Here is a 13086-nt window from a genome sequence, read left to right as displayed (position 1 = left end):
AGCTGCCAGGTAATTATTAAGTACAATATTAGCTTTGGAATATAACCTTAGTAAAGGAAGGAAATAATAAAACATATAAGTAGTCTTATTTGAGCAAATTAACTTAGTTACTGTTCATAATTTTAATATCATATCATACCATGATGGTTGTGTAAAAAGCCTAAATAAACACTGCAAATCCTTTATACAGAATAATACATTCTATACACTATAGTCAGTCACTTCAGTCTGTTAATGTCACTGTTTATTGTGCTTTGATAACATTACATTAATGATAAAAGCACGTTATTATGAGTGATAGCAGAACATTCATTATATTCTTGTTGTGTTGTATTCCTGCTGTATAGGAAAGAAGTGCAACAAAACCAATGTAATAAATAACGTATAAACGTGTACAGTGGAAAAAAGTAAAAAATGCATTTACAATACTCATATTAGGAAAATGTAATCTTGGAATGCTTAATGTCTAATAAATGGAAGTCTAAGTTACACATTATTACAAATATATACTGAGTTGGAGCCACAAACCTCCGGAAGAAATCATTTTATGTCCCACCACATCTAAATAGAGAAAAGCAAAGTAAATATAACTAAAAATATTTTTTTTGAAAGTCTTAACATCTGTAATCCTGCCTGTATACTTCCTATAAGGCACCTGAATCTGCTCTCTAAGATCTTAATCATTTGCTTCAACTTTTCCAAAATATTTGTCACATGATCTGAACTGAAACACACAAAGCCAGTTCAGTTTTGATCTCTTCTGTCGTACCAACAGGCCAAGGTGCTTTAGCAGGTATCAGTTTGGACAGATGTGAACGTACCAGTCAGATATTTATGGAAATGAACCACTATTAAGGATCAACATCCAAAATGTATTTCAGCATCATATCGACATTATGATGATATATTTAAATGTCTTCACAAGAAGCAGGAAGCAACTATTGAATAGTTTTGAACGTTTCAACAAAACAGTCTTGAAATCTCTCATTGACAGTGAATATAAGTATGGATCTCTGATGAGTCTTTGGAAAGAAAGACAGTTTTTGTATCAAATAAATTTGCAGATAAAAAGCTACAGTTGTACAAATGGATAATTGTACAGAGACGAGACTCATGTTGACAGCGCTGTGATTGAACAGCTGTGAGCGTTTGACAGAAAGACAATATCATCAATAATCTAAACAACCCAAACCAAACTATACAATGTGTTCGCACTGTGTTCACTGGAAACATTTATGTTTCGTCCGATCTTATGTGTTATTCGGGCTCCGCGGCAGCTTGACTTCATTTCAAAGTCAGTTTTGAAGTTTTGAAGGGGGCCTCCAAAAAGTAACAAACACCAGGGATGTCCTCTGGGAAGTTGGCCGGAAGCTCCTGTCTGCTCCTGGGAACGAAGACAAACTCTGGGCGATCCTTCAGCAATCTGAGACAAAGAGCACGCAAATAAAACATGAATCTAAAAACAATGTGGCAAATTATTTGACACGAGAGGAAACACAGCGCTCGTCTGAAAGTTGAGTTTCCTGTCAGGAGCACATCTTTTTCACTGCAATAACCACCTCTGGAAATTATGCCGTATACAGTAATGGCTCATTAAAACTTAACAACTGTGGTTGACATTTACTCGCTTTTGTGTCTTTCAGTAAAAGAAGTAACCTTCACTGGCAGTGTTACTTCACCTGTGGGTTGTCGGGCTGATGTTGATTTTTCTTGGTTGACTGCAGGATTCAAACTTGTTGGCCAGCGTGACATTATTCCCGAAAAGGCAGTAGCGTGGCATCCTCACCCCAACGACACCAGCCAGCACTGAACCGGTGTGGAGGCCGATACGCATCTGTGGGAAAAATGCAACATTCAACATGAGTCAGGCTTCTGCTCGTCTTTTATTCATCAATAGTATCACTGGAGTGCATGAACGGTGTCCACTTTTCAACCATTTACGATTGTAGTCTTGGTACTCTAACATAAACGTAAACACAGCTTTTTTCGGTTTCACATAATAAAACAAATATTTTCAAGGATGACTCTGGTTGACGCCTCTGGTTTGTCTTTGTCAACAAATCCCATGAAAATCAAAAAGTCTTCAAACAATCCCACGTTAGCATCATTGCGGACACTTTCATGACAAAAGCCTGTTTTCACTGTTTCTTCCTGCAACTGACACAAAGCGAACATGACGGCAATGTTCGCGAAAAAGCGTGGCGGACATTATTTACCTTAAATCCAGATTTGGACGTGCCGGCGCGTCTGTCAACTCAAGAGGTGGACCGTGGAGGTGGGCTAGCAGTAAACACAGCTTTTTTCGGTTTCACACAATAAAACAAATATTTTCAAGGATGACTCTGGTTGACGACTCTGGTTTGTCTTTGTCAACAAATCCCATGAAAATCAAAAAGTCTTCAAACAATCCCACGTTAGCATCATCCTGTTGCTGTAGATACTCGAAAGTGCACCTGAAAGTAGTCAAGACAAATTTAAGGGAACCCTGTGCCGTTTTTGACCACTCGTGGCGCTATGAAGCAGTGTTTTCAAGAGTGGGTTTGTTATGATGAACATCAACACTCACTGTGATTTGGACTTCGAGGTAGGAAGACTGGCCGTTAATTTGCATTGTGTGAATACGCATGTGAAATCAGCAAACTTGCTTAGTCGGTGTGGACATGTTACTAACTGTAACATTTAAAGATACTAGTGCATTGCCCGTAGGAAGTATGTATTCCTATAGAAAAGTGGGAGATTAAGTAGCTTTTTCATGGATGGCCAAATGAGGCTGTGTTTGAAGGTGGGACGTCAGGGATATAATTTGCCGTTTTTGACTATTTTTTAATTTACCATTATATTTCACTGTAAAAACTATTTACCTTGCCTTGTTTGGTGTCATTATTTTCAACACAACCTCACATGTGTGACTGTACAGTTATTTTTTCCATTTTGACATACTGTATTAACACAATGGACCTAAAATCCGAGTATAAAAAGTTATATTTTTTACTGTGAAAACCACAACTATGTTTAACAAACCATTTTTATTACTTATCATGCAAATTTAAATTGTTGTTTGCTAAATTTGTGCATACGTTTTTGAAATTTACAAAGTTATATGTAACTATTTACATTTAAATGCAGGCAATGCCTCAGACTCAGGCATGAAGAGCTGCACTGCCTGCTCCACATTCAGCAGTCTCCTCATTGTCTTGACTCATTAAACAAAAAAACGACTCCACTACACACTAAACACACTACACCAAACACTACAGAACACACTAACTATACACAATCTATATGTCACAATTCTCTCAACTCTCAAAACTTGCGATCTCTATTGCGGACACTTTCATGACAAAAGCCCGTTTTTACTGTTTCTTCCTGCAACAGACACAAAGCGAACGTGACGGCAATGTTCGCGAAAAAGCGTGGCGGACATTATTTACCGTAAATCCGGATTTGGACGTGCCAGCGCGTCTGTCAACTCAGGAGGTGGGCCGTGGGGGTGGGCTAGCAGCTAGCTACAAACAAACATCCACAGATTCCGATTCCAGTTTGTTGTCCTCGCGTATCCGGATCTCTTCAGACCGGAACAGACTCGGTCCGGACTCGTTTAGTCTCATTAATCCACAACAGTCAGTTTAGATGCACAGAATGGGACCGAACCGCTGTCAAAACCCTGGTCCAGCTCGCGCTGCTGCGGGTATAAATCTGCTTGTTTCGGGCTCTGCAGTGACTGGCTCCGGTGCGCACGTGACTGTGGTGGCTATGGTTAACAATGCTAGCGGAATTGGTAAATACTTTATGAAATAATTTATTAACGGTATCATTGTAGTCCAAACAAAGCCGACGTTGCACACCCTTAAACCATGCAGCAGCCATGTTGAAAATCTCATGTCAGTCTGATCCTGATCCGCAGAGATATTTGAGGAACACACACACACACACACACACACACACAGATTCCGTGCTTTTATAGAGAGATAAGGTTAAACAGGGCAGTCCGACCTCTTTGACGTTTCTACTGCACTTGGTTTATGTACTTCGCTAGCGACTTTGATGTCTAATCAACTGACTTTTTTTCAGTGTTGTCAGCTGCTACCCCTGGAAAAATGATGTTGGTGGCTTTAGTTAAATATCTTTCACCAAGGTACTTTTTATGGCGGCACGGAACTGCACTGCATGGAAAATTTCCCCTACAATTTGCTAATTAATTGTGTTCGATTGTATCTGTTCTGGTAAGTTTGCTGGGGGGCAAGACTAATCTTTGATTTCTATGTAGTCAACAGTTTAAATTCTTTTAGTGTATTACTTTTGGTTCTTGATAACTTTACATGAAATAACTGTATTACTACAGTGTGATGACACAAACAGACTTTATAATGTTATGGCCAGAAATTGTCATACAAAAGTTTAAAAGAAGGAATGGTAAGTCAAAAACATAACTATTTTCCGGGCAAAACCCTTTAAATGTCTCGTAACTTTAATAGAAACTTATGATCAACTTCATGTTACTGGCAGCTTCTGTTCTGTGAGAGAAGGGGCCATTCCTCTGTAAATGATTTTTTTCTTTGTAAATGAAAACTTAAAGAGAGCCGACATATGAAAACACTTGTGTGTTGTTGGAGGCTTCATCATTAAGTTGAAAAATGAGTATTACAACAAGTGATACTTGACCCTCACCTGTATTGGATCTCCAGTTGGCGTCCTAACTTCGTCTGAAAGTTCCATCATCTTTAAGGCCATGAGTGCTATTTGGACCGCATGAGTCTCGCTCTCCTTGTGTAAGCCACCGGCTACACAGTACGCATCACCGATGGTCTCCACCTGAATACATTGAATGGTCGTTAAAATGATTTCTAACCTGTCAACTGAGACAGAAGAAAGGATTTAAAAGCTGATGGTGCTCCTGCCCAGAGTCAAGGGTTTCCTTATCAGGGCTTCTACTCAGTGTTTGACCTGAAAGATTAAACTTTATTTAAAATGTCAAGAAAAAAAGAAAAAAGACATTTGAAGTGGGTATTCATCAAAATGTCTTCACAATCTGACTTGCTCTCCGTCTTGTAGTAGAGGACACAATGGAGGAGTCATAAAACTTAAATCGTAACACTACTTGATCCCTCGTCATTTTTAAAAAGTCCCGAAGTGTTTTTTTTATTCTTCATATTCTTTCGTACGTGTAAATCTGGACCGGAGAGCACTCAGCAGCTATGTGGCAGAGATAAAGTGAAACTATTTTTAGGCTCATACACGTGGAGTGGAAACAGGGTCCTGAAGAAACCTCTGACTTCCTAGCGTTTTACGAGATATTTGTCAAACAGGCTGCTCTCTCTGTTATGCTTCGGTGACACTTTGATTACATTATCCAACCTCCCTGTAGATTAGCAGCCTTTGGCAGACACTAGGAGAGCTGGTCAAGCAATAGTCTTTGTCTTTTGAACTTGTGGGGAATAGCGATTTTGTTAAACATATTTAATATGTGAAGGCATGTGATGCAAATTATTTGACTATATAAACCCTGTGGTATTACCTGATGTACTCAATTATTAAGTCATCATAAGACAAAGTGTCTGTTTGAATTAGGTTTAATATTTTTTTGAATTCCTAATACTTTGACATTTTCTTTTTTTTAGTTACCTGAGAAAAATTATAAATTAAAAAGCAGATTTGGGTGTTTTTATTGAGCCACAGGCAGAACCAGAGTTGCTGTATCATCAAGAACACTGACATAAACATTTTTAGGCAACATTTCAAAGTCTTTTAGAATATCAGTTGATAAAAAATTAATAATAAAATAAATAACATTTTGACTCAAACCTTTAAGTAATTGATTAATAGATCTATTTTGATCTCCGCAATATATATGTCATACCTCCTAGCATGACAACAAAACCTATGGAAGATCAAATTTACAGAAAAATGCAATTTAACTGTTACAAATGAACCAATACAATTTTAAACTTTCTGATCTTTTAAAATAAGTTTTCTATTTCGGCAGTTTTTAACATTTCAAATCAAGTCCCCATTTACTTCAGTTGTAGGAGAATGCTGGAGCACTGTCTCTTTTTTCTATGAAGTTACAGAAATGTTTAGTCAGCTACAAAAACTTCACCCCACTTGTCATCGGCATGGGTGTGAGTAGATAATGACACTAAATTTTCATTTTGGGATCAACTTATCCTTTAACTTAGCAGTGGCTACAGCTAAAAAAAAAGGACTCATTTAATCTTGGGCCTCAATGTTAGCTTTAAGGGAAAATCAAAACTATGTGCCCGCCTGATCCTTTAACCTACCTTATAAACATCAAGCTCTCCACAGTGGTGGTCAAACCTGGTGTACAACTCATTGAGCATGGTGATCACTTGCATCGGGGTGCAGCGTGAGCAAACAGCCGTGAAGCCCACGATGTCAGAGAAAAGCATCGTAACCCGCTCAAACTTCTTGGCCCGGACCGTCTGGCCCTGCCACAGCTGCTGTGCCACAGTGCCGGGGAAAATGGAGAAGAGGAGGTCCACTGTCCTCTTCTTCTCCTCCTCCAGTGCTTGGTGAGCATGCTCCAAAGCTGCCTTGGCTTTCCCCAGACGCTTCTTCAAACCGTCCTGGGCTTTGGCCTGTTCACCCACAAGCACTACGTCCCGCAGCGCGTTGTGAATGGGGATGTCTGACAAGTAGAGGCCGCGACCTGTGAGCTCCTCCAGCTTGTCCACACATGGCGAGCCCAGGAACAAGATGGCGTCGGACTCTGAAACGTAGATCATCTGACCTTTGAGGTCAGTGAGCTGAAGCGAAAGAAATCAGATAACGAGAGAAGATTATTTTTGTCTAGCCCGTCCTAGCTGATAACTTTGTTTTTAAATAACTGTATTAGATACATCCTGGAATTAAAGTTATTATTTGAAGTGTTAATTCTCCACAGTCACACAAAGAAAATGCTGTTATTTCTCTCAGTGGCAGCAGCACGTTTGTAAATATACAGTTTAAACATACATAAACTGTCTCGAGACATATATGGAACTTAAACATTTGACGTGAAGGAAAGCAGACTTGTTATTTTCTTGGTATTTATGAAAGGGCAGCTGTATGCAGCTGTCTGTCAGCCACAACAGTAAACACAGAGGCTTATATATGTTCCATGGGATGGAAACTGGAAAATAGGGCTGCACAAGACTGAAATAAAAATCATGTTGCTATTACTTGGACCGATAATATGATGGTGATTTGATTCAGGGTTACTAGGAATGATAATTTTTGCATTACAACTTAAAATTTCACTGAAAAAAAGGCTTTTAAAATCCCAATGATGGGACATTTGTTAGACCAGGACATCTCTGCAGCGCTACAGTCCTTCATTATAAGGCTGTCACACATTTTACCTTTATCTAAAAATTGCAGCCTCTTGCGATTTGGTTAATGCACCTGGCCATTTTTCGATAATATTTTTGATTAATTGCAGCACTACTGGGAAAAACTAACTATCCCATCGAAGTCAAGTAATTTTTTTTACTAGCCACATTTCTATTATATCAACAACTATTGGACAGATCACATGACACAGACATTCATGGTTCCCAGAGGATGAAACCCAATGACATTGGAAACCCTTTGACTTTTGGTGCCACCACAACTGGCAAACTTTCCATGACTTTTATTGAAGCACCATCATGAGTTCAAAATCTTAATTTTGTCCATTTTAGTACTGAATACCTTCAAAATTAATGACTTTTACTTTAGCATTAACTGTGCTTTGTATCGACAGCTAATATAGGAATATTAACCTTGAATTAAGATGATTGACATGGTCAACAATTTAAAGTTGACCTTATTCAATGTTCATAATTACGCTACAGAGACATGTATTGTATGCTACACATGTTGTCACTATGCCCATGTTCCTTGTATATGTATCAATGTTGTACTTTGTCACTGACAAGTGATAAAATAATTTTCTGAAAAAAATAATGGATAAATGGTGAGCACCTCATGTTGCTGGCTTTCTTTGGTTTCTGCACACATCCAATTCTACTTTTTCTGTATGGGATTAAAATGGGCAAGCTGAACCCTCAGTCATGTTGATGAACGTTTTGAATTTTTGAATGACTGGATAGATGATCGCCTCCACTTCAGGCAATTCAAAAGAAATCCGGCAATCAATATAGGACTGCACGTTGTCGAGGTAGACAGCTTTTTAAAGTAACTCATGGGAGGATATTCACAGTTATTCCCACAAGTGTTTTTATCCTGGTCTGTGGTAAAATACTATTATCCTCCCACCCTCATGCCATTCACAACACCGTGACTGCTACAGATGAAAAAATACAGCCTCACAATACAGCTGAAGAAGCATTTTGAAATGTGTGATAATTAATGTTGAAGGTGCCGCCTATGTTGACATATTAGTGATGGCTGTGCAGAGTGGACTTGGCAACTGAATAATACATCATAAGGCCCAGATGGAAAAAAGAGACTGAGACTCGTGCTCTCAGCTCACTTTTTGCCTGTTTTAATTGGACTCTGTGGCTGCTAATGGTAACACTACCACTGGAAGCCTGAGTGGAGGCATCTCTGGCTGAATGTCATTAGTCATTTTACCACTGCTGTGTTTACTCACTGATACTTTTTTTTCTCTTGTCATGGCGACCGATTGCGGTGCACCCTCACATAAATAGCACGAGCGTGGCTGTGCCTTTGATGGATGAAATGGTTTGACATTTGCTTCTGATCTCCGCTGGGGGTATAATGTTGATCTCCACCTTAGGCCAAGTGCACCCAAGTCCACCACTAATAAGCTCGACTGCTTATAAACAGCCTGATCTTTTCTCTCTCTCTGTCTTACTCGATTTTATACCAAGACATGACTGGAAGACCTTTTCCGCCTTATTAGGCAGTGATGTCACTTTTCCAGTTAGATACGTCAACGTACCTTCCCTGTGTTATCTGTGGTGCAGACTCCGTGCTTGATCCGGATGATAAACTGTGTGTTCAGCATGGTCAGAATACCTTGAAAGGTGCATTTGATCTGAGGGGAAACTATACAGAAGTGTTCCTGGAAGTGGGTGGGCCGCCTCAGTCCATCCTTCCTGGTCAGTCTCTTCCTGAGCCCGTGTCCTATTTGTACCAGAACCAAGTCCTGGTCCAGGATCAGATGGAAAGGGAAGATGGTGGAGAACAGAGAGGTAGGAAGGGTCCCAGCTGAGGTCGCCCGCAGCGGACTGGGGCTCAGATTTTTAGCATCCTTAACTACAACTGTGTACAAAAGACTGGGCTGCGGGCTGGACTGCAAGATGCAGTCTTTAGCACCGGGGGGGTCCATCAACACATCCACAGTGGTGTGATACAGCAGACGGGCAGCAGCTTTGATGACTCCGGGGAAGAAGAGCTCAGTGGTTGGGCGGGGGTTGAAGAAATAGACAGTAAGCAGACCCAGATCCTTGTCTAAGCACAGCACCGACGGTTCGTTTACACAATCCTCTCTGTCCGGGTTGGGCAGCGGGCTGCTCTGTTTCAACAAGACGTTGAAGCTGTTGAGGAAGTCGTGGAGGGCTCCCCCCACCACTCTCAAAATGTGTCCATCCTCCTCATAACACATGTTGAAGAGCTCCTCGCCAAGAGCTACTCTCACGGCTTCCATCTGGATTGCTGTCGGATACATGAGGGGAAACAGGCGAAGATGTGAAACCCAAAATACAAATTTTTTTTAAAGGTCCAGTGTGTTGGATTTAGTGGGATTTAGGAGCAGAAAAGTAACAGAGCTGTGACAGCAGCAATAGCTAATGTTAGCATAAAGCACAAACCTGGAGTAACTCTAGTGCTGTGTAGATTTTGTGACAGGATTTTTACGATTGGAAACCTTCCTTTAGATCGCTTTTGCTGGTTTCTACGGTCTTATCAACCCCTGCATTAATAATTGTTTTTATTCATGTATAACTACCTGACAAAAAAAAAAAAATGGCTTTGTTACCATGGAATGAGTCTTTTACATCTACAGAAGGAGCGGGTCCTTCATGGAGTCGGACATGTGTCTAGAGTAGCCAAGAACGGACAAACCACAACTCAGTCGCCAGAATAAATGTTGGCAGGGTACGTTTCTGCAAACTTTACATTTCTTTAGGTTGAATTTTCAATTTTATGTTGTGACACTGGTTAGGTACAAACACCACTTGGTTAGGACTCGGAAAAGATCATGTTTTGGCTTCAAATAACTGTTTTAGTTGCCACGAGGGCAACAGGAGATGTGCAGACTTCCTTTCAAAAAATAAATAAATAAATAAAAAATGTATTGATGCAACAAACTCGACTGGAATTTGTCATGATTTCCTATACAAAATATGTTTTTATTGTTGTCACAAACATGGCTGGAAATTGTTCCGGGGTCTTCTTAAAATATCCAGTTGTGTCAAGCTTACTTTTGTTGAAAAGCAGTCTTGAGCTGTGGTCCCTGGCTCGGCAGCCTTCTCTCCTGCAGCCCCACCACCTCTCAATATTAAAGTCTGGTCAGAAACATGTAATGTTATGACTGCCAAAAAAGCTTCCAAACGGCCAACAGCAGCAGTCACACCTGTAGATATTTGTAGGTGTCCGGAAACTTTACACAGGAAGTCAGACCATCTCTATCCGTGATCAGGAGTACTAGAACAGGTATTTTAACATGTTTTTCTAACCCTTTGCGAGATGTCTTTGTGCGCAAACCAGAGCATAAGCACAGCGTTGTGACAAAAAAGTTATTTTAAAAAAATCAACCTAAACAGGCAAGTTGATAAATAGAGAAACCTTCAGTTTTAACATTTATTCTGGTGATTGTTTTTTTTTTTTTTTTCCTGATTACTGTGCTGCAAACAACCACTGACTCAAGAGAGGACCATCATGTTTTTCACTCGTTTCAGTGGCCATCATGGGGAACGGTGAGGCGAGGGGTATTTTGTTGGTTTCAAGCTGCAGCCTCACCACTAGATGCCACTAAATCCCACACACCAGACTTTTTTAATGTGGAAGCACTTTATAATTTGAGCTTCAGATATGACATTACCTGTTTTGGCTGAGTACATGTTCATCATTTCCACTAAATGCTCTGGTTCGTCACTGCAACCCTGATGGTCCATACAGCAGATCATTGGACTGTGAAGACAACACATATCAAAGTCAGCCACATCAGCCACGGCTCAGTGGGCCACATTTTCACAGAAACACCTCGGACTAAGGCAGCTACAACTGTTATCTTCATTCTCAGTTAATCTGCAAATAATTTCCTGAATGAATTGATTGTTTTGCCTCGAAAGAAGGTGTAAAACAAGCCATTGGAAGCCCGAGTGCCACGTCTTCCAATGTCTTGTTTTGTTTGCAGCAAATTCCCACTGTCTTGAGACTGCAACCAGTGAATGTTTGGCATTTCCGCTTGAAAAACAGCTGAAACGATTAAACGATTATTATACTTTCTTAGCTCTGCATCGGACTGCAATCACTCTGAGAAAAGCGTGGAGGCTGTCTCATCCTCTGCTGTTTGTTTTTTTTTTTTTTTTTTTTTTTAACAGAATCTCCGGGTATCCATAGCAGCCTGAGTCTACACCACACCACATTGTTGTCATCATCATTATTATCAGTGTATGGCGAGGGTGGGAAAAGACATCTTTGAGGGATGTTTAAGGCTCCGGATGAGGCTGCAACATCTGTCACATCATGATTGTTTTTGGGATACAGACAGTGGCACTGAAGGCCTGTAATTGTAGTCTATTTGTAGCAGTCTAGGAGGAGTAGAGAGGTTGTTATTGATGCCTGGGTTGCAGCTGTATAAAAAAAAACACACATACACACATACAAACACACACACAGTGAGACACGTGTTACCTTTCAGAGTCCCTGGTGTGATCGGATAGTCTCATCATTCGTTGCAGGGCAGTGTGCAGCCTTTGAAACTGTATGACAAAGTGTTGAGCGAGTTAAAGGTCACCGTCTGGCAAAGCTTCAATTACAGATGAAACATAGAAAAGCAGGATTACCATGTCTAGTATCTCAAGTGGATAAAGGTGGATGGAGGAAAACGTGCGACGCCAATAATTGCATTTTTTTTTTTTTTAGTTGCATGAGCTGAATATTAATGCGTAAACGTGTTTTTTTTATTTTAACTCACCTCGGGACATGCCAATTTGCGGATGCTCTCCCCAAGTGTATGCAGGTTAACTTTGGCTCTGCTGCTCTTCTGCTGAGGTAGATCCTCACCTGATTTTCCGTCCACGTCCTTAGAAATAGGCAGCAAATCCGCTGAGCGCTCCTCAAAGTCTCCGAGCTCATGATTATTTTTGGCGCTGCTGGAGAAAGGACACTCTCCTGCGATCTTCAGCTCTTTCAGCTTCGCGCAGAACATCTTCCCCGCTTAAAATACTCTCCCTCTGGCTCTTCTCTCTTATCTAATTTCGGAGGGACACGGTCCTGGGAGAAGAGGAGCAGCTGCCGCGGTCTCTGCTGGGAGAAATGCCATCATCTGGTGCGCTGCTGCTCATCCAGGGTGCCTTGCTCGTCGCGACGCGCGGATTCAAATGATCAGCCCCCCACCCCCCTTCAAAAAAAAAAAAAAAAAAGCCAGAGAGCACATACAATATTCATTGAAAAGTGCACGGGCAAATGATGGTAGGGAACCGTCGGTGAGCCAAAAGCCAATGAGAAACAGGGAGAAAAAAGAGCAGTAGGCCAATCCATGCGCAAGTGTGGCGCGGTGTGGCTGAACAACCTATCAGCGAGGAGACATTATTTCCAGGCGACTCCTCGCATGCGATGCACTTTTTTATTCAGAGCAGCCTATGGACTGGCTCCCATCACAAGTCACTTGGTCCCACCATTAACACAAGAGCTTCAGGTGTGTGTGAGGCTCAGTGTTGTGACATCTTTGTGTTAAATTGATTACAGATTCAATTCAATTTCAAATGATTTTATTTGAGTATTTTATGTGTCTGTTTATGTCCGTGCCTCCCTCTGTCTATACATTCCTACACTGCCACTTCCTGACTGTCTTTCTTTTACATAATGTCATGTAAACTGGTGTGACGTTTGAGGTGTGATGTTTAATAAATAGCAATACCCTGGCTACTAGGCCTACTGCACACGTGACACGTG

The 13086-nt window shown here is 40.8% G+C and overlaps 1 protein-coding gene across 4 annotated transcripts; it reads right to left on the bottom strand.

Annotated features, from left to right (window-relative positions):
• Positions 1-222: 222 nt before the first annotated feature.
• Positions 223-12692, bottom strand: gucy1a1 (guanylate cyclase 1 soluble subunit alpha 1). 4 transcript variants are annotated; one of them, XR_003984747.1, is made up of 8 exons: positions 12107-12692; positions 11824-11891; positions 11009-11097; positions 8906-9621; positions 6279-6764; positions 4669-4812; positions 1680-2453; positions 223-1423 (listed from the first exon to the last, which is right to left on the bottom strand). XR_003984747.1 is itself a non-coding variant. In XM_030424302.1 (8 exons), exons 1-8 carry the CDS (start codon positions 12265-12267, stop codon positions 1285-1287), a joined length of 1869 nt encoding a protein of 622 aa, XP_030280162.1. In that variant the 5' UTR covers positions 12268-12691; the 3' UTR covers positions 223-1284. The 4 variants fall into 4 exon arrangements, 2 of the variants coding, with proteins under 2 accessions (XP_030280162.1, XP_030280152.1); XM_030424302.1 differs by having other exon boundaries at positions 1680-1834; positions 12196-12691; XM_030424292.1 differs by having other exon boundaries at positions 1680-1834; positions 12107-12340.
• Positions 12693-13086: the final 394 nt, after the last annotated feature.

Source organism: Sparus aurata, chromosome 1 (genome assembly GCF_900880675.1).
Source record: "Sparus aurata chromosome 1, fSpaAur1.1, whole genome shotgun sequence".
In the NCBI taxonomy this organism is placed as follows: Eukaryota; Metazoa; Chordata; class Actinopteri; order Spariformes; family Sparidae; genus Sparus; species Sparus aurata.
The sequence above is the reverse complement of the archived record's forward strand: the minus strand, read 5'-3'. Positions and strand labels throughout refer to the sequence as shown.

Excerpts from the sequence above, each read along its gene's own strand:
- gucy1a1 (XM_030424292.1), bottom strand. The coding sequence starts at position 12,340 with ATGTTCTGCGCGAAGCTGAAAGAGCTGAAGATCGCAGGAGAGTGTCCT. Across the intron at positions 4,813-6,278 it reads GAGAGCTTGATGTTTATAAG|GTGGAGACCATCGGTGATGC; the intron begins GTAGGTTAAAGG and ends CAATGTATTCAG. Across the intron at positions 1,424-1,679 it reads ATCAGCCCGACAACCCACAG|ATTGCTGAAGGATCGCCCAG; the intron begins GTGAAGTAACAC and ends TCTTTGTCTCAG.